The following is a 17,749-nucleotide window of genomic DNA, read 5'->3' on the forward strand; positions in this document are numbered from 1 at the left end:
TAAAGTTGCATAACAACTCCATTTGTAACTGTTCTGTCAGCTGTGGAAGCCAAATGTATTTCAGAACTGGGGATTTTGCACGACGAATTCAAAGTGGTGATTTGGTTTTCTTGGGTAGAAAGGATCGTACTATAAAGATTAGTGGGCAGCGTATGGCTTTAGAGGAGATTGAACATACACTAAGAGGCCATCCAGATGTGGTTGACACTGCTGTGGTTTCTCATAAACATCAGGGAGAACTTGTCATCCTTGAAGCATTTATAGTATTAAAAGAGAAGAAAACATCTAGTGAAGCATTCGTATCATCTATCAAGAGTTGGGTGAGCAATAAACTTTCTTTGGCTATGATTCCCAGCCGCTTTGTCTTTATGGACTCATTGCCAATGACTTCAAGTGGAAAAGTTGATTATGCATCGTTATCAGCTTCAACTTCTTTCACCATACCTGCTCAACATGATGCTGATGAAACTAAAGCTAGTGATCTTTTGCAAGTTATCAGAAAGGTTTCCCCTCTATAATCGATACTCTCTAACATAGTTATTGATGTAGTTATTAATGCTCCGAAAAAGTCTTGTTCTTTTGATTTGTCTGACACTTCCTGGACAATCATTATTGTAAGGTAGTAAATGAGTCTTAATGTTCAAATTTGATTTATCTTCTACCATATAATCTGTGTTTTACCATTTTCATTTTACTTCATCTTTAACATTTTACTTTCCACTAATCATTAAACCCTTCTCAACAACATTGCCTTATCAAAGAACTGAAACTGACTGTTTTAGAATGATTCTGACAGGCTTTTGGTGATGCTTTGATGGTTGAAGAGGTGTTGCACGATGACAATTTCTTTATCATGGGTGGTAATTCTATTGCTGCAGCATATGTTGCTCATAGCTTAGGGATCGATATGAGATTGATTTATAACTTTCCAACTCCATCCAAACTTGAAATTGCTCTTCTGGAGAAAAGGGAATTGTGTAATTTAGATGTTAGTGCTGATGCTAATTGGAAGTTGAATCGAGAAGAGGACAAGGAGCATCAGTTTCATTCAGGTTATTCTCCCACCGAAAATCATGCTGTTGTCTCTAAACGCTTGAAGGTGAATTCAAACAAATATTTTAAACCAGAACTTAATCATGACAAGGATGGTTTCCCTTGGAATTTATCTTCAGTACCCATGTCCTGTTCATTTAGCCGCTGTAACAAGGTTATGCATGAAGAAAAGTTCAGAGGGAATGCTCTATGTCATGTAAACTGGTCAATAGAGGCTCCTAGAAATAAAAGAGGTTTTATTCAAGAATTGTGGAAAGTTCACATGGAATCTTGTGTTGATGCATCACCACTCGTTGTTCTTAAAGACTCGGATATTTATCTATTTGTTGGATCTCACTCTCATAAATTTATATGTGCTGATGCAAAAAGGTAGGGACCATACTATATGCACTTTGAAAATCAAGTTCTATCTTTTTGTAAATTTCTAGCAAGGATTAAGGATGTTATGTTATGGCGACTATTCGAGAATTAATCTTTTTATTAGCATACGATGCAGACTCCACAATAATGTTTGAATTTTCATTATCTTCTGCTGCAAATGATAGATTTTCGTTACTTACAGATTTCATGTGACTTACAGTATCGCCTGAATTTATCTTTTATGGTTATAAGGATGACGTGTATGTACTTCATGGATCAGATAATGATTTTGTCACATCTTTGGAATGTTTAATGGCTGATGTAGTTGGAATTTATATGCACTTTATGCATCAGGCTATGCTTGTGTCTCATCATTGGAATGTCTAATGGCTAAAGTTGTTGGAGCTCGCAAGTCCTCTATCAATGCTACTTATCATTTTCTTTTAAATGATAAACGAAGGAGTGATGTTTAATATTTTACAATACTGTTTGTTAATGTTTGCCTCTAGGAATCCTAATTCTTTCTGAATGTGTATCATGCTCTAACCAATTCAGGATGAACTCTTCATCTTCTAACTTGACTGTTGTACCGTCACATATCTTAGGAGCTCTGTCCTGTGGGAAATCAAATTAGAAGGACGGATCGAATGTTCAGCAGCAGTTCTTAGTGACTTTTCTCAGGTTTTCATTCAATTGTCTCTGCTTAATCATTTTATTTCCTTCCACCCTTGAGAATTAGAAAGGATTTTTGTATATTTTTTGTATTTGGTTAGGTGGTCGTTGGATGCTATAAAGGGAAAATATATTTTCTTGATTCTTTAACTGGCGATATCTATTGGACTTTCCAAACATGTGGTGAGGTATGATAAGTCAAAAGCTTTATCATATTGCTTTCATTTCTTGTGTAGAAGTTCAATGTGCATCAATCTAGGATTAGTATTATTTTTTCTTACCAGTTTGCATTACTTTGCTGTCTTTGTGGTTCCTCTAGCATTTATTTCTTGGGTTTTAGTAAAATTAAATTGGAATTATGATTGATATTAACATTTGTCGAAGTTGCATCATGTTTTCTTGAGTTCAATTTGCTCTTGTCCATTCATGTCAAATAATCAACCATTTTTTTGCTGGTCTGCTGACACTTCTGTTGTTGATTGCTTTTGCCACATTTGAAGGTGAAGTGTCAGCCACTTGTTGATGCGCCAAGACAGTTGATCTGGTAATTCTTTAGCGTGCTTCCTCTTGCCTTTTTCTTATGTTAGGCTAGGAATAATGAACGATGCACTCTAATATCAGAGATAACCATGTTGGTTTGCCCTCTTTTGGGTTTCATATAAGGTTATTGACTAATCATTTGTGGAATTGTGGAAATTTAAGATTCTGCTAGTCAAAGTCTTGCAAGATTAGGATTGCTTAAAGTGTTATATTTTAGGACTTTGGCATGACTTTTGAAAAGGTTAAATTTTGGATTAGCCCCCTCGTGAAATAACAATCTTCAAAATACTCTCAAACTATTGTAAACATCAACTTATCCCTATTTTTGTTAAGAAGATAAAAAAAATTATCATCAACATGCCCCTGGTTTCCCCTTATCTTTTAAACAAAAATGAGGGTAAGTTGAGGTTTACAATAGTTTGGAGGTTATTTTGAAAGATTGTCATTTCACGAGGGGGTAATTTGAAATTAACCGTTTTGAAAAATATCTCACAACTCTATAGTGGTCAGTTCAAGATTTAATCTAATGAACATGCAGGTGCGGCTCACATGATCACAACTTATACGCTCTTGACTTTCGAAACTACCGCTGTGTTTATAAGCTTCCATGCGGTGGAAGTATATTTGGTTGTCCCGCAATTGATGAGGTAAATATTTTCAGTAAATTATTGATTTGTCTAATCAATTCTTTTGGCTTACAAAACAATTGGGAACGGAATACCTAATTCATCTCTGCAGGATTTTATTTTAGTTTATTCACTTGCAATCAATATTTTTATTGTTCATCTTTATTCTTGTAGTACAATATATCGCCTTTTGTTGTGATATATTTGTTCATATTTGTACATCTTGCCTAGAATAAGAGTGACATTCTTATCCTTGTGTGTTACCTTTTAGTTTTAACCAAGTCTGCCTGTAGCAAATGATTATAGCACCATAAGATCATGTCATTATTCTATTACTGTCTATTGGTATATGTTCTGAATGTACTTGTTGGCTTATTTACTTCATTGTTGTTAAATAATGGTACAGCTAATGGAACATTGTTGACTACTCTTCGTGCTTATAATTTATTTGATGTGTGATTCAACCTTACTGTAGGTTCATAACGTGCTTTATGTTGCATCTACCAGTGGCCGGCTTACAGCAATATCAGTGAAGGTAGAAGAGACCGCAAGTTAATCAATTTATCAAGCCATTAACTTCTAGAAGGGTAGATTTTATTGAATAACTTGGACTATATGAGCAACATCAATAGGACACATTGCTCTAATTGCAGTCTTGTATGCAGCTACCTAACTGGATTTCAACTACATCCATGCCTATCTATGAATGGATCTTAGCCGTAAATTAGATACGTTAACTGTGCCTGCCTCATAGAGGTGGTACAGAGAAGTTGTATATATATTTACTATCACCATCCTTGTTGCCTGGATTCTTTCTTTATAGTCAAATTAAATGTAATACTTCTGAGAGTTTGAACCAGAATTTGTCTATTAACATGGTCATGTAACCAGGATATTCTATGAAACCAATCAAATATAATGTGTTAGGAGTCATACATGCACCCAATGCATAAATTTTATGCAAGCTGCTGTTAGAGGTGATTCCCATCAAATACTGCAACCTAGTTAAATATATTTAAGCTCAATTGACTAGTGTAAAATTGTGCAATTATTTAGCAGTTAAGCATCATATATTTCCTTTCTGCATGGTTGATATGTCCAAAAGAGTGTTGTCACCATGTTAAAACTCAGTAGTTTTTCCCTTCTAAAAAGAAATATTTGTTACTGTTGGTTGAATTGTAGGCATTGCCATTCCATACTCTGTGGTTGCATGAGCTAGAAGTACCAGTATTTGCTTCGCTTTGCATCACTTCTGCAAGTAGATACGGTATGTGCTTTCGACTATATCTCGTTAATAGCTGATTCTTGTGATCTGTGGAAGATTTAATGAATTATACTATTTATAGAAAAATAAAATATAAATCCTTGATATTTGTGTGCCTGTTTTTGTGGCAGTTATTTGTTGCTTGGTGGATGGGCATGTTGTTGCATTAGATTCAAGTGGATCCATCATTTGGAGGGTATGGACTATCATTGTTTAATTTTCAAATTCATACCATTCTACTTATTACTTGGCAGAGTTATGTTGTATGTCTTTGCTTCATCAATGGTTACATTATGCAATTTCATAATACTTTTTCAGTGTAGAACTGGTGGTCCGATATTTGCTGGGCCCTGTACAAGTTTTGCTCTTCCTTCTCAGGTAAAGCATCATCTTCAGGTTCGATGTTACAAAATTGTTAGTTATATCTTTTTTATTAAATTGAAAATCTCATCTGTTACTTCAACTTTTGTTAATAAAGCAGTAACTCTTGAATGAAAAATACTATCATACCGTCAAGCAATTATCTCACATGTAAACATATGAAATGGAATTATGACTTAAAGGAAGTAACAATATTATCTCCAAAGGATAGTCTACATGGCTTATAACTCGTAGTGGAAGCAAGAGGTCATGGGTTCAAGTCCAAGGTGATATTTTTAGTTTGGGGTTGGGAGAGGTGGGGTGTAATGTTGAAAACAAAAAGAGGAACAAAATTGTTTCTATGATTAGAGCTGATGACACATTTATGAGACACATTCATTATGAAAGCCTTGATATTCAGTGATTTCATGAATACGAATGGCTTCTACGGAAGCATTAGAGAAGATGGCGAGACATGAGTTTGGAGTCATAGAAACAGAATTCCTGCTTACTGGCTTAAATTTCATGATAGCTTTCATGTCTTGATCATGGTTATGACACTGATGAAATGGTTAATCACAGCCTTTTTGTTCTTCCAGTCAGTTTGATCATTTTTGCATTCAGGCTTATATTTTATCCAATATAAATGTCAAGCTTCATTCCTGACCTAATTCAGAAAATGAGGAAAGTTAGAATTGGCTTGATCTAAAATTTTGCGTGTTTCCTCTTAATGTTACAGGCACTCGTATGTTCCAGGAATGGAAGTATTTATTCTTTTGAACAGGTAACAATTCAGATAGCAATCTAATTTAGTTTTATGGTTTTGAAATCAAGAGTTTTTGGTGCATGCTTTTTTGTTTTCTTGGACAAGATGATACTTGTAGATATGTGCAGACATGATCTACATTTAATTCAAAAAGCATAAATGGTGTTGAGATTGCCAGACAATAATTCTACCTATGTTTTGTGAAATCGTCATTTAAGATACTCTCATCAAGAAGCTACCGAAAACCAATCCTCTTTACATAACGCTTGATGTTCATGAGCTGTGTATAATTCAGGAAAGCGGGAATCTTCTTTGGGAGTACGGTGTTGGAGATCCAATTACTGCTTCTGCATATATTGATGAGCATTTGCAATTGAAATCGGAATCCTCCCTTTCGATTGACAGGTAAAACAAACTACCTGTAGGACATGCAACGAAATATGACCTAGTACTGTAACGCATCAGTCTCTCCATTTCCAGGTTGGTTTGCGTATGTACCAGTTCTGGCAGCATACACATTCTTCGTGTCAATTTGGATGTCACCAGGAAGGAAAATCAATCGAAAGATCCCATGGTGCAGGAATTCGCAAAGCGGGAGCTGCAAGGTGACATATTCTCTTCACCTGTGATGATTGGTGGCAGGGTTTTTGTTGGTTGTAGAGATGATTATATTTACTGTATTGCCCTTGAAACCCAACGCCTAGAGGAAGAATGAAGAGTTGTTTTGTTTTCAATAATTCTCCTTTTCCAATTTTCTCCATTTCAGTTTTGCAAAGAGGTTTCTAACGCTAAAAATATCAAATGCATGCTTGCGTAGATGATCAAAACATCGAATCGTTGTTAGCTGTGGATCTTCTGGATCTTTAATGTGAGATCTAAATCAAAATCCTAACTTTAATTAATTTCCCAAAATGTTAGAAATCAGTTCCTATGGCAAAATATTCAGGGAGCCATGCCTTCGGTTAAGGACCAAGGCACCACTTTCTTTTGATAACAATTTTTTTATTTTCTTTCTTGTTACATGTTTTTTTTTTTTCTATATATAGCAAATTCTATCTTATGCTACAACAAAATTAGTTAAATTAGAAAAAGAAACCCCCCGTTGGATGCTGTGACTCATCTAATTTCTTGAAACCCAAAATGCTTTCTCCGCTTTCCAATTCTTAAATCTCGTTGGTTTCTTCACACTTTTACTAGCCTAATAATTAGATTGAATCGTGCCCCAAATTGAACAAATTAATAAAACCAGTAAAATAGCTTATTTGAAAAACAAACCCCCCGCTATCATCGCCTTTATATACTTGATCTGTTTTGAAACTCTTTCTCTTTGATGGGCTCCTCCAAGTCTCCCATCCGCCACCACCACCTCCTCCTCATCTAACCAAGAAATTAAATTTATCGAAGAGATATCAAGTTGATAGATCATTCAATCAATTTTCATTTTTTGGGGTTCTTTTTCTTTTTCAAAAAGGAAGATGGAGGAAAGAAAAGGAGATGCAAGAATATACATAATCTCAGGTTTTTTATTTCTTAGTGTTGTCTCTGGTGGAATTCTTTTAGGATTATACATGTTCCTGCCGGAAAAATATTCCTCGAATTATTATGCAGTCGCAGGGTTGATTCTTGTTGGTGTTCCTTGGATCTTTTGGTTCTTGGCTTACGTTTACAAATGTTGTTCCCCATCATATGATGAGAAGCGAAGCCTAAAAGGTCAGGTAACGCGCAGTAATACTGCATCGCCGGTAACACCATTGCGAAATGCAGCCAGCCCGAGAGACAAGCCTACGTCCCCCACCGAGGAATTCCGCGGCGAGGAGTCTAACAGTGGCCGACGTGTTCATTTTGGTGAAGTTATTGTTCTGGGAAATGAAGAAAAAGAGAGCATTAGCAACGTTGAAATTTGCCAAAATGCGTCCAGAGAAGAGCATTGGCGCATGATATGCGAAAGCCTAGAGGAATCTGATGATAGCAATTTAGCATCAAATGATAACAAAGGTTTGATTGATGAAAGGGGAACGGAAATGCCATTACCTTTGTTATAGCTGGATGTTAGATGAATAAAGAGGTTAATTTTTTGTTGTGATTTCATCCATGCATGGACCAATTTGATGATATGAGCTATTAATTGATGACAATATGTCGCCATGCAACCGTGATATCAAATGAGTGACTGTGACAAATAGAGAGAATAGAATGTCCATGGCCTAAATGAATGCCAAAAAGTTTATTTTTTGTCGACGAGAGAAGAACAATGATGTTCGTTGGCATGAGGCAACAAAAAGAATCAAGAGTTGATTTTCGATGGATCTTCGCTGGATACTGAAGTTGAATGCATTTTGCAGGAAACGGATTAATTTCAAAAGGTAGTGTTTGTGTATTATGATTTACATTATCAACAAGTTGAGATTGAATTATTTGATGGTGTGATATGAGAATTATAACTCTTCTTTGACTTGGGATTCTGATTTGGCGGAATCCAGGGCTATATTGAGATTGATCCAAACTTCTGAAGAACTATATGATAAGGGTTTTCTTTAAAATAAATAAATAATGAATTTAAATGCCGTATCCAATTCCTAGAGCATGAAATGTATTTTGTGAAGTTAGTGAGCAGAGATATAGTCTAAGCGTTCAAACAATGGATATATATATTGAATCTTTATTGATTTATTATATGAATTAATGCCTTGTAAAAAAGCATGCATGGAGCTGCAACAAAAGGAGTAACCCTTAGCACAGAATGGGAATTATTGACAATTAAATGTGCAATACATTTGAAAGAATTGCTGACTATAATCAATCAAATAGAACATATATGTTCAACGTTAAAAAAAAAAAAAATCGTGACAGCAAAGTGGATATTCATCATCCTCCGAAATTTTCAGTATAAAAGGTACGTATTCACTTCATATATGAGAAATTAAATTCTTGATCTACAAAAAGTTCCAAGAAAATAATAGACCTAATAAAGGGTGCATTTAAGATTGAAGTTGGGCAGCTATAGTTTAAAAACTACAGTATTAAAGTGTTTGGTAAACACTAACTGCTGTAACTTGAAAGATAATACTAAAATAGTATTTCACTTGTATCATAGAAAATCTATTATATCTTTAATAATTTTATCAAAATTATTATTTAAAATTTATATTTATTATAAATTATTAATTTTTATTTCGTAGTTATAATTTTTTTCCACAACAATCGTAACTTAAAAGTACATCAATTCCAAATAAAACCAAGAATCTAAATCAAGTGCTTCATTATAATTAGTAACCAAGAAATTAACTTAGTTACAAGACTCGTATATCTCTATCTTAGGTGCATCTACGTACCCTCTACCCATGGCTTGTTCTTCTCATTGCATCCATCACTCGCATCTTTTGGACAAAAATGCTTAATTCATGAGTGCTCAAAACGCATTTTGGTAATTGCATGCAGTAACAGTGACGGATGGCTGGTAATGGCCTCCTTAAACGGAAGAAATGAATGAATGGTTTAGAGGAGAAGCCACAGTGACAGTGGAGCGTCTGGAGTGCATTTGAAATTCTTACAACAGCCATTTGTATGCACTGTTTTACACTCTATTCAAATTTCCTTCACCCTTCAAACTAAGTTCAAAGCGGTTTAGAATTTTGATGATATAGCCTTACCTAAAATCCTGAAGATAGTGATGTTGTGGTAGAGCATGAAGATGTCGCGATTGCTGAAGATGTTGAAGCTGGTGTTCCTATTGTTGCTGGCAATAATGAAGTTGTTGAGGTTAATAGTAACCGCTGCAAATGGCGGTGCTGTTGCTGCTGAAGAGATCCCGCATGGTAAGGCATGAATAATTATGCATGAATTCACAAGAAGGCATACAATATCTCAAAGCAAAGCACCATATTTCAAACTTCTCATACCATTCCTAGGACAAAATCAGACCGAAAAATACATCACTGCAATCATGAGTGCAATACAAAATAGGAAACTAAATCAATAAATTGTTATCATTCAGGTTCCACAACATTCAAACTCTTAATACAGGAACCCAGTACAAAATAGGAACTATATATTCAACAATAAATATTAACATATAAGCTATACAGAGCACTTTAAGTTACTTCACATTACAGTTACTTGATCATATTTCAGATACCCATATCATCAAAACATGCCCTTTCAATTAAGGGTCTCTAACCTATGCCTAGGTACATGTTTTTGAGAAATATAAACCAGAATTTGTTCCTCCTAACTTCCACAAGCCATGCACTCTTCACGGTTTGTTAGAGAGCAAACCACCTGTGCCATCTTGGTTTCATCATCTACCACCAACTCAGGCTTTTCCTGTATCACCAAGAGTTGAAAATTTATTATTATTGAGTATACAGAGAAACTGAAATTGTTAAAATGATGGTAAACAACAAAAATTGTTACCTTAAAAACAGAAGTATCTACAGTAAACTTGATGGCATCAGCAGCAGCACGTGACCGTAGATAGTACATTCCTGTTTTCAATCCCTGTAGAAACAGTGAATATAAACAAAGCTAATAAGCAAATATTATGCTACTACTATATTAGCAACTATAATAATTAGTAGGAAACATCAGGAGAATATGCAGCGCGCTACTCTTTCTACTGCTACGTTGTACTATAGAGAAGAAATGTTTTCAAAATAAATAATTAATAAAAATTATTTGAATTTTTTTTTTCAATAACACTCGAGATGATAAAAAATTTGAGCCTTATATTGGTATTGGAAATAAGTTATACAGCAGTTAATACCCTTGACCATGTACGGAAATGCAATGAAGTCACTTTTTTAAAGTTTGGTTGATCCATGTGAATATTAAGGCTCTGACTCTGGTCTATATAGCACCCTCTATCAACAGCCATATCAACCAGCGTCATCTGCTTGATTTCCCAAACAGTCCTGAACAAACGATGGGAAAAAAAATATTGACTTCTTAGCCAGGGGCATCATATGGGAAAAAATAAAGGTGGCAAAGACAGCAAAATGACAAGTTCATACTTGTATATCATTTTTAATTCCTCAGGGATTTCTGGAATCTTCTGAACAGAACCATCATCGTATATTATCTTGTTCTTAATAGTAGGAGACCAAATACCCATCTCAGTTAAGTCGTGAAGAAGATGTTTGTTCACTACAACAAATTCACCACTAAAGGCAAAGAGACAGTGAGAAAAAAACATATGATAATTAGTCTTTTAAAAAATTAAAAACATACGATAATCAATCTTTTAAAAAACATCAAATGAGCTGTTAGGGCAAACCTTAGAACTCTGCGACTGTAGATGTTAGAAGTATATGGCTCAAAGCACTCATTGTTTCCAAGAATCTGGCTGGTCGAGGCAGTTGGCATTGGTGCTACAAGAAGTGAATTTCTCACACCATTCTTTGATATCATATCTCTAAGTACTCCCCAGTCCCATCGATCTGATGGAATTACATTCCACATGTCAGGTTGGAGAATTCCCTGCACAATAAATTTTATATTTTAGCATTTAACAACTAATAACACTGAACATGCATAGAGAACCAGGATTAATGTCATAGGCAAAAGTTTTCTAATCTCTCACTCCATGGCAGATGAAATCTGGCAGTTTAATCAGTTTGATTGGGTAACCTGAACATAATTACTGACCTATTCCAATGTCATGAAATTAATCAGTTTGATTGGGTAACCTGAACATAATTACTGACCTATTCCAATGTCATGAAATAAACAAGAAAATATCTCAAACCCTTCATAAAAACTGGCAATTGGCCTAAGAATATCAATGTGAATAATGAATACAGGTAGGCTTCCGGATGTCAGATTAATTGAAGGATTTGTGATTGGAAAGGATAAAGTAATGGTTTCTCAACCGTCAATTTGCTGATGATACCATCTTCTTTCACTCAAGTGATGAGGAAAAGTTTACCAACCTTTTTAAAGTGGTTGACTATTTCCGTGCAGTTTCCGAAATGAGAGTAAATTTAAAAAAGAGCTGTATTTCTGGTGCTAATATCTCTGAGAACAAGCTGCTTGACTTAGTTTCCTCAATGGGGGGTGAGAGTGGTGAATGGACTTTGAAATACTTAGAATTACCTCCAGGAGGGAATCCCAAGGCTGGAGAACCTTGGGCTCCGGTTTTAGAAAAAAGTTGATAAGAGATTGGATAGGTGGAAAAAAGCTTGTCTCCCTAAACGTGGGAGGTTAACATTGATTCAATCAGTTCTCTCCAGCCTACCAACTTACTTTGTCTCTTTTTCACATTCCTATTTCAATTGCTAAAAGAATAGAGAAGGCTATGAGGGATTTTTGCGGGAAGGAGTTGGGGAGGGAAAAAGGGATCATTTGGTGAAGTGGAGTATGGTGTCTCAGCCTATCTGTAAGAGAGGTTTAGAGTTGGGCAATTTGGTTAAAAGAAATAGAGCCTTGCTTGGTAAGTGGCTACAGAGGTTTTCTTTGGAAGTTAACTCTTTTTGGCATCTGGTAACTAGAAAGTATGACATTCATGAAAATGGGTAGGATACTGCTGATGTCAATAGAGGATCCAGTAGATGTCCTTGGATTTAGATATCGAACGGTAGGGCTGGTTTTTTGTCAAATATTAAGTTAGTTATTGGTAGTGGGCAGAATATTAGATTCTGGGAGGATGTTTGAGTGGAAGAGAGGATGCTTAGTGAGTCTTTTCCTCAGTCATATAGTCTTTCTTGAGGACATAATTGTTCTATAACTAGTATGGTGAGGTTTTCATCAATGCAGTGGAGTTGTGACTTTAGATTCTTTAAAACTTTGAATGATAAAATCTTCAACACTGTTCTGACTTGCTTAGGATTTTAGAGGAGTTCATGTTGATAGGATAAAAGAAGATAAGAGAGCTTGGACTTTAGAAAAATCAGGTAACTTTTCTACCAAATCATACCTTCTCAGTCTTATAGATGGCTCTAACCCTATTTTTGTCCCCTCTAATCTGATTTGAAAAGCTAAAGTTCCCTCAAATGTGAAGAAGATGGTGCGGGCTGTTACTTAATCGAAGATTAATACCAATGATGTGATTCAAAAGAGAAAGATCAAGTAAAGCTTTATCTCCGGATTGGTGTGTCTTGTGTAAAAATGCTTCAGAAAGTATTGACCACTTATATCTTCCCTGCTCAGCTGCTTTCTTCTTATGCTCCAAGTTGGTTAGTACTTTTAAATTGAGTTGGGCAGCACCTGCAACAAGCTTTTCTGTTCTCTTGGAAAAAAATCTTGAGACTTAAAGGTAGAGTTAAGGCTTCTGTCTTATAGGATTTCACAGTTATGGCTACATTTTGGGTCCTATGGTTGAAAGAAACTTTAAGAATTTTCTAGAACAAAGAGATGGAGGATTACATGTTTCTTTGGGACAGAGTAAAATTCTGGGCTTCTATCTCTCCAGAATTTAAAGATTTGTCTTTCTTCTTTGTTTTGATTAATTGGGAAGCAACTGTGGTGTAAGTTCATTAGTTAGAATTTTTATCTTATAGGATTTACAGTTCTTGGGCTTGGGGATCTTTTACTTGTCCTTATGGACTTCTTGCCCCTCTCTAAGTGCATTTCCTACATCTAATATAATTATTTTGATTCTGAGCAAAAAACAAAAAAAATTAGAGGCTGACAACAGTTCACAGAAACACAATGAACAAACTAACATGGAGATATTCACAATCAGAGAAAAGCAATCATGGTGCACATGCTTCAAAATACAAAAATTCTTATAAGGCTGCATACCTTGCTCACAGGGCTATTATAATATGTTTCATAGGGACCTTCTTTTGCAGCTATCTCCGAAGAAGTTTTCAGAGCATGGTAGTAAATGGTTTCAAATATGTCTTTGTTCAGCTGTTGAGCCTGAAATTGACATCTCACAGGTTATTAGACCCAAACAGTTCCAAGTTATAATTCAAGCTGCAGCGGGATTGTTGGGGATTATCAATACCTCTGGTGATTCAAATGCCATTCCAAGTAAGATGAAGGTATCTGCTAGACCCTGAACTCCAATACCGATGGGTCTATGTCGCAAATTTGACCTTCTGGCAGTTTCAACAGGGTAGTAATTAACATCAATTATTTTGTTAAGGTTTTCAGTAACAATTGCAGTAACCTGTCCAACAAGAACAAGTAAGCAAAATCAATCAATCAAGTTTAAGGACAAAATAACATTATCAGTTATAAGGATGGGCATGTCAAAATAGGGCTATGCCAAACAATTCACAACCAATTTACTGACACAAACCTCAGCTAATTTTTCAAAGTCAAAAAATCTATTTTTAGAACCTCTGCTCCCAACAATCCTGGACGGATGCGACTCCACTGGAACATCCTGCAATAAAACAATGAAATGAATAACTAAAATGAACAACAAAACCACAGAAATACGAACTTCATTAATTATGTACATCATTCACCTTCTCTCTAACAAATCGTGGTAGAGCAATAGATGCCAGATTGCACACAGCAGTTTCTGTTGGACTAGTATACTCAATAATCTCAGTACACAAATTTGAAGATTTAATTGTACCCAGATTCTGCTGATTGCTTTTTCTATTGCAAGTGTCCTGCTCAAAACAAGAAAAGAGAACTAAATTCTAAGTGGGGCATATCAGAAAAACTGAAAAGAAAATGTATAGGAATAGAATAGAAAGTGAAATATTTTCCTTTGCACACCTTAAAAAGCATATACGGAGTTCCTGTTTCTATCTGGGATGTCAAAATTTCAAACCACAGATTTTGAGCCTGGACAACCTTCTTTGCCTTGCCCTGAACGCATAATAATAGTGAAGTTGACAATTAAATATTTATAGAAAAAAGAAGGGAAAAGAAAGAAGAAGTTCACATCCAAACAATCTATGCAGTAAAGCCAAGAAGGAAAAACTGAAATTACCCCTCTCTCATAATGTGTGTACAATTTCTCAAATTCTGCACCCCAGCAATCTGCCAGTCCGGAAGCTTCATTAGGACAAAATAATGACCATTGCCCATTAGTCTGGACTCTTTCCATAAATAGATCAGGCACCCAAAGAGCATAGAAAAGATCCCTTGCCCGGTGTTCTTCCTACAACAGAAGATGATGCATTGCTTTTGTTGACAAATATAGTAGCTGGATAAAATTTAAAAAGTATCCTAAAAATTATAACAAACCTGAAAGCACTCATATCTATTGAACATCTACCAACTTAATAATCCATCACAATATTACTCGTGACAACCATATTCAAGTATCCATCTCACCATACCTTTCCATGGTTTTTCTTAAGATTAAGGAACTCAAATATATCAGCATGCCATGGCTCCAAGTAAACAGCAAAGGCACCTACAATACAAACATTACAAGTGATATTTTAAAATATAGTACTGATAAGCATTATACATGTAGCACTATAAAAGTAAGAAACAACATGAAAAATACCCTTTCTCTTGCCACCTCCCTGATCCACATAACGGGCAGTATCATTAAACACCCGCAGCATTGGGACAATGCCATTGGATGTCCCGTTTGTTCCACGAATATAACTTCCAGTTGCACGAATGTTGTGAACTGAGACACCAATACCTCCAGCTGATTTGCTGATAACAGCACACTCCTTCAAAGTTTCATAGATTCCTTCAATACTATCATCTTTCATACACACCAAGAAGCAGCTGCTCAACTGCCATAATAAATCATCAAAAGTGAACCAGAATGGTGTCAGCATAAAATAAGAAAATGTCTAAATGACATTTATCGTAACTAAACATGCCTGGGGCCTTGGAGTTCCAGCATTAAAAAGTGTAGGAGATGCATGGGTGAACCATCTTTGGGACATCATATGGTATGTTTTAATAGCAGAATCAATATCATCCTTGTGAATTCCAATAGATACCCTCATCAACATATGCTGAGGTCTTTCTACAACCTTCCCTTGGACCTTTAAGAGGTAGGACCTCTCAAGGGTTTTGAAGCCAAAGTAATCATAGTCAAAATCCCGATCATAGATGATCTCACTGTCAAGACAAGCAGCATTCTGAAACAATACATTCAAAAATAAAACCATTACCCTGCCTTCCTTATACAATACCAAAATTGTACATGGAACATTTTTAAAAAGGGAATAAACAAAGCAGAAGAATGGAAGTCAGCGTATGATTTGACAAGAGAACCAAATAAAATTCATAACAATCAACATAAAAAATATATAATGAAAAAAGAATACAACATTGCTAATTCACTCCTAAGAAGCAAAGGCACCTGATGAAGATAGATTTTAAGACTTATATATTTTTTAATCTTAGGATATTTGTGGAACAGAACGCAAGTGCTCTACATTCACAAGATACATATATCACATCAAAATATAACATTTATGCAACAAAAATTGAATTTGCTAATACCTTCATGATTATCTCATAAATATCATCAGCAATCAAAGGAGCCTTCAGCCCAGACCTTTCATTGTAATGGTTATACATGTCCTTGATCCTGCAAATTACCCATCAAACTAACTCGAATCAACTGCTGCCTCACTAAAAGTTCATGTTACTTAAACAAAAGGCTGATTTGATTAAAAAAGGAAACAAAAAGAACCTACGTTTCCGAAAATGATTTCTTAGTGTTCTTGTGAAGATTTGAAACAGCAATTCTCGCAGCCAACTGTATTAAAGAATTTAATACAACATCAAATAGACAAATACTAACAAAACCCGGCAATCAAATCCATTTAAAACCAGAAAGATAAATAAAGACCCAGATCTTGAAAAATCAAAATGAACCTCACAGAACAAATGCCAGATACAAAAAAACACTCACAGATGCATAATCTGGGTGGTTAGTGGTCATAGCGGCTGCCGTTTCAGCGGCCAATTCATCGAGCTGGCTAGTGGTGACGCCTTTGTAGACTCCGGCACAGACTTTCTGAGACACAAGCACGGGGTCACAGTGCTCAGTGCTGAGGCCGTAACTCAACTTCTTCAGCCTCGCCGTTATTTTGTCAAAATGAACCGCTTCTTGCCTCCCGTCTCTCTTGACCACGTACATTCTGAAACTTGATTTCGACTTCTCTTGTTTTCTTTTTTGTTTTTGTTTTTCTCAGTAAGGAATTTTGTCGAACAAGTTGTGCGCACGAGAAGAAATGGGAAAGAGAGAAGCAACAGAGGGGATTGGAGTTAAATAAGAGATGAATAAAGTTATTAGGGCGTTTGAAAATATCAAATTTTATTTTAATTTTTCAATATTTTAAAATTTTTCATTTTTATTTCCGTTTGAAATTCGCGCCAAAATTTCCCACTTATCAATTTTAGGCGCGCTTCATAAAGGAATTTCCGCCGTTTGGATCGGACCTTTAGTGAACATTTTAAGCATTCACATTTCTTACGTGCCGCGCGTGGCGTAACAAAAATAATTTTGGAATGATGGAATGTTTTCAAAATTCACATGGGATTTGGTAAAGTAAATTTAAAATGCATTCTTCAAAGCAATTTGGAAAAAAAATTACAATTTTATGATTGAAAATAGTAATTTGATTTCCCTTCTTTTTATGGCATATTTTTTTCAAAATTCTAAAAGGCATATATTTCTCTCAAATTATGTAACTTTATGATCGAAAGTAGTAATTTCAATTTGTTTTATGTCATTTTTTTTTATTCTAAGAGACATGCATTTCTCCTTTTTTTTTTAATTACAGTGATTGATTAAAAACTTTTTAATTATTCATTTAATTAGGTTATTGACTAACGTGTGATTTTATAAATGCACTAAGACAGTTTATTTATAAAGTAATTGAGCTAATTGGTCGCATTCTTGGTTCCTAAAATGATTTGTTGTGAATGCCTAAATCTTTTTCATCTTTGAGTTGGACTTTTGATAATTGTAATGTAAATATCAATTACTGGTGCAGTGGCTGAAAGCATACAATTGTAGCATATTGCTTGTTACTTCTTAGTGAGTGATTGTGGCATCGGTAGATACCACAACTCTTTCTTCAATTCTTCATCACTTCTTCCAACATCATTCACTTACACAATCATCATTAGGGGTGGGCAAAACCGAACCGAAACTGAAAAAAATTTAGTTCGGTTCGGTTTTTTAAATCTTAAAAATCTGAAATCATAAATACCGAACCGAAT

General features: G+C 35.2%; 3 protein-coding genes across 4 annotated transcripts in view; 2 read left to right on the plus strand and 1 right to left on the minus strand.

Annotated features, from left to right (window-relative positions):
• Nucleotides 1–6,378, plus strand: part of LOC18045566 (putative acyl-activating enzyme 19) — a 9,385-nt gene extending 3,007 nt beyond the window's left edge. Inside the window, 13 exon segments of the mRNA XM_024185697.1 lie at nt 6–503; nt 797–1,422; nt 2,019–2,094; nt 2,187–2,273; nt 2,586–2,629; nt 3,164–3,272; nt 3,727–3,786; nt 4,434–4,518; nt 4,647–4,711; nt 4,834–4,893; nt 5,615–5,659; nt 5,937–6,046; nt 6,122–6,378. Coding sequence (XP_024041465.1) covers nt 6–503; nt 797–1,422; nt 2,019–2,094; nt 2,187–2,273; nt 2,586–2,629; nt 3,164–3,272; nt 3,727–3,786; nt 4,434–4,518; nt 4,647–4,711; nt 4,834–4,893; nt 5,615–5,659; nt 5,937–6,046; nt 6,122–6,356 — 2,100 coding nt within the window. The 3' untranslated portion in view covers nt 6,357–6,378.
• Nucleotides 6,379–6,674: 296 nt separating this feature from the next.
• LOC18045336 lies at nt 6,675–8,148 on the plus strand. The gene has a single exon (XM_006437320.2). The coding sequence runs from the start codon at nt 7,117–7,119 to the stop codon at nt 7,681–7,683; it is 567 nt and encodes a 188-aa protein (XP_006437383.1). The 5' UTR covers nt 6,675–7,116; the 3' UTR covers nt 7,684–8,148.
• A 1,437-nt stretch (nt 8,149–9,585) lies between these two features.
• LOC18045337 (ribonucleoside-diphosphate reductase large subunit) lies at nt 9,586–16,838 on the minus strand. Of its 2 annotated transcripts, XM_006437321.2 has the most exons (17): nt 16,434–16,838; nt 16,216–16,277; nt 16,019–16,106; nt 15,388–15,651; nt 15,057–15,297; nt 14,884–14,960; nt 14,532–14,702; nt 14,315–14,407; nt 14,056–14,205; nt 13,884–13,970; nt 13,587–13,751; nt 13,379–13,498; nt 10,914–11,116; nt 10,651–10,800; nt 10,404–10,551; nt 10,055–10,138; nt 9,586–9,964 (listed from the first exon to the last, which is right to left on the minus strand). In XM_006437321.2, the coding sequence occupies exons 1-17, from the start codon at nt 16,659–16,661 to the stop codon at nt 9,869–9,871; spliced, it is 2,427 nt and encodes an 808-aa protein (XP_006437384.1). In that variant the 5' UTR covers nt 16,662–16,838; the 3' UTR covers nt 9,586–9,868. The 2 variants fall into 2 exon arrangements, with proteins under 2 accessions (XP_006437384.1, XP_024041729.1); XM_024185961.1 differs by lacking the exons at nt 9,586–9,964; nt 10,404–10,551; nt 10,651–10,800 and having other exon boundaries at nt 10,060–10,138; nt 16,434–16,836.
• Nucleotides 16,839–17,749: the final 911 nt, after the last annotated feature.

This window comes from Citrus clementina, unplaced genomic scaffold (assembly GCF_000493195.1).
Source record: "Citrus clementina cultivar Clemenules unplaced genomic scaffold, Citrus_clementina_v1.0 scaffold_4, whole genome shotgun sequence".
In the NCBI taxonomy this organism is placed as follows: Eukaryota; Viridiplantae; Streptophyta; class Magnoliopsida; order Sapindales; family Rutaceae; genus Citrus; species Citrus x clementina.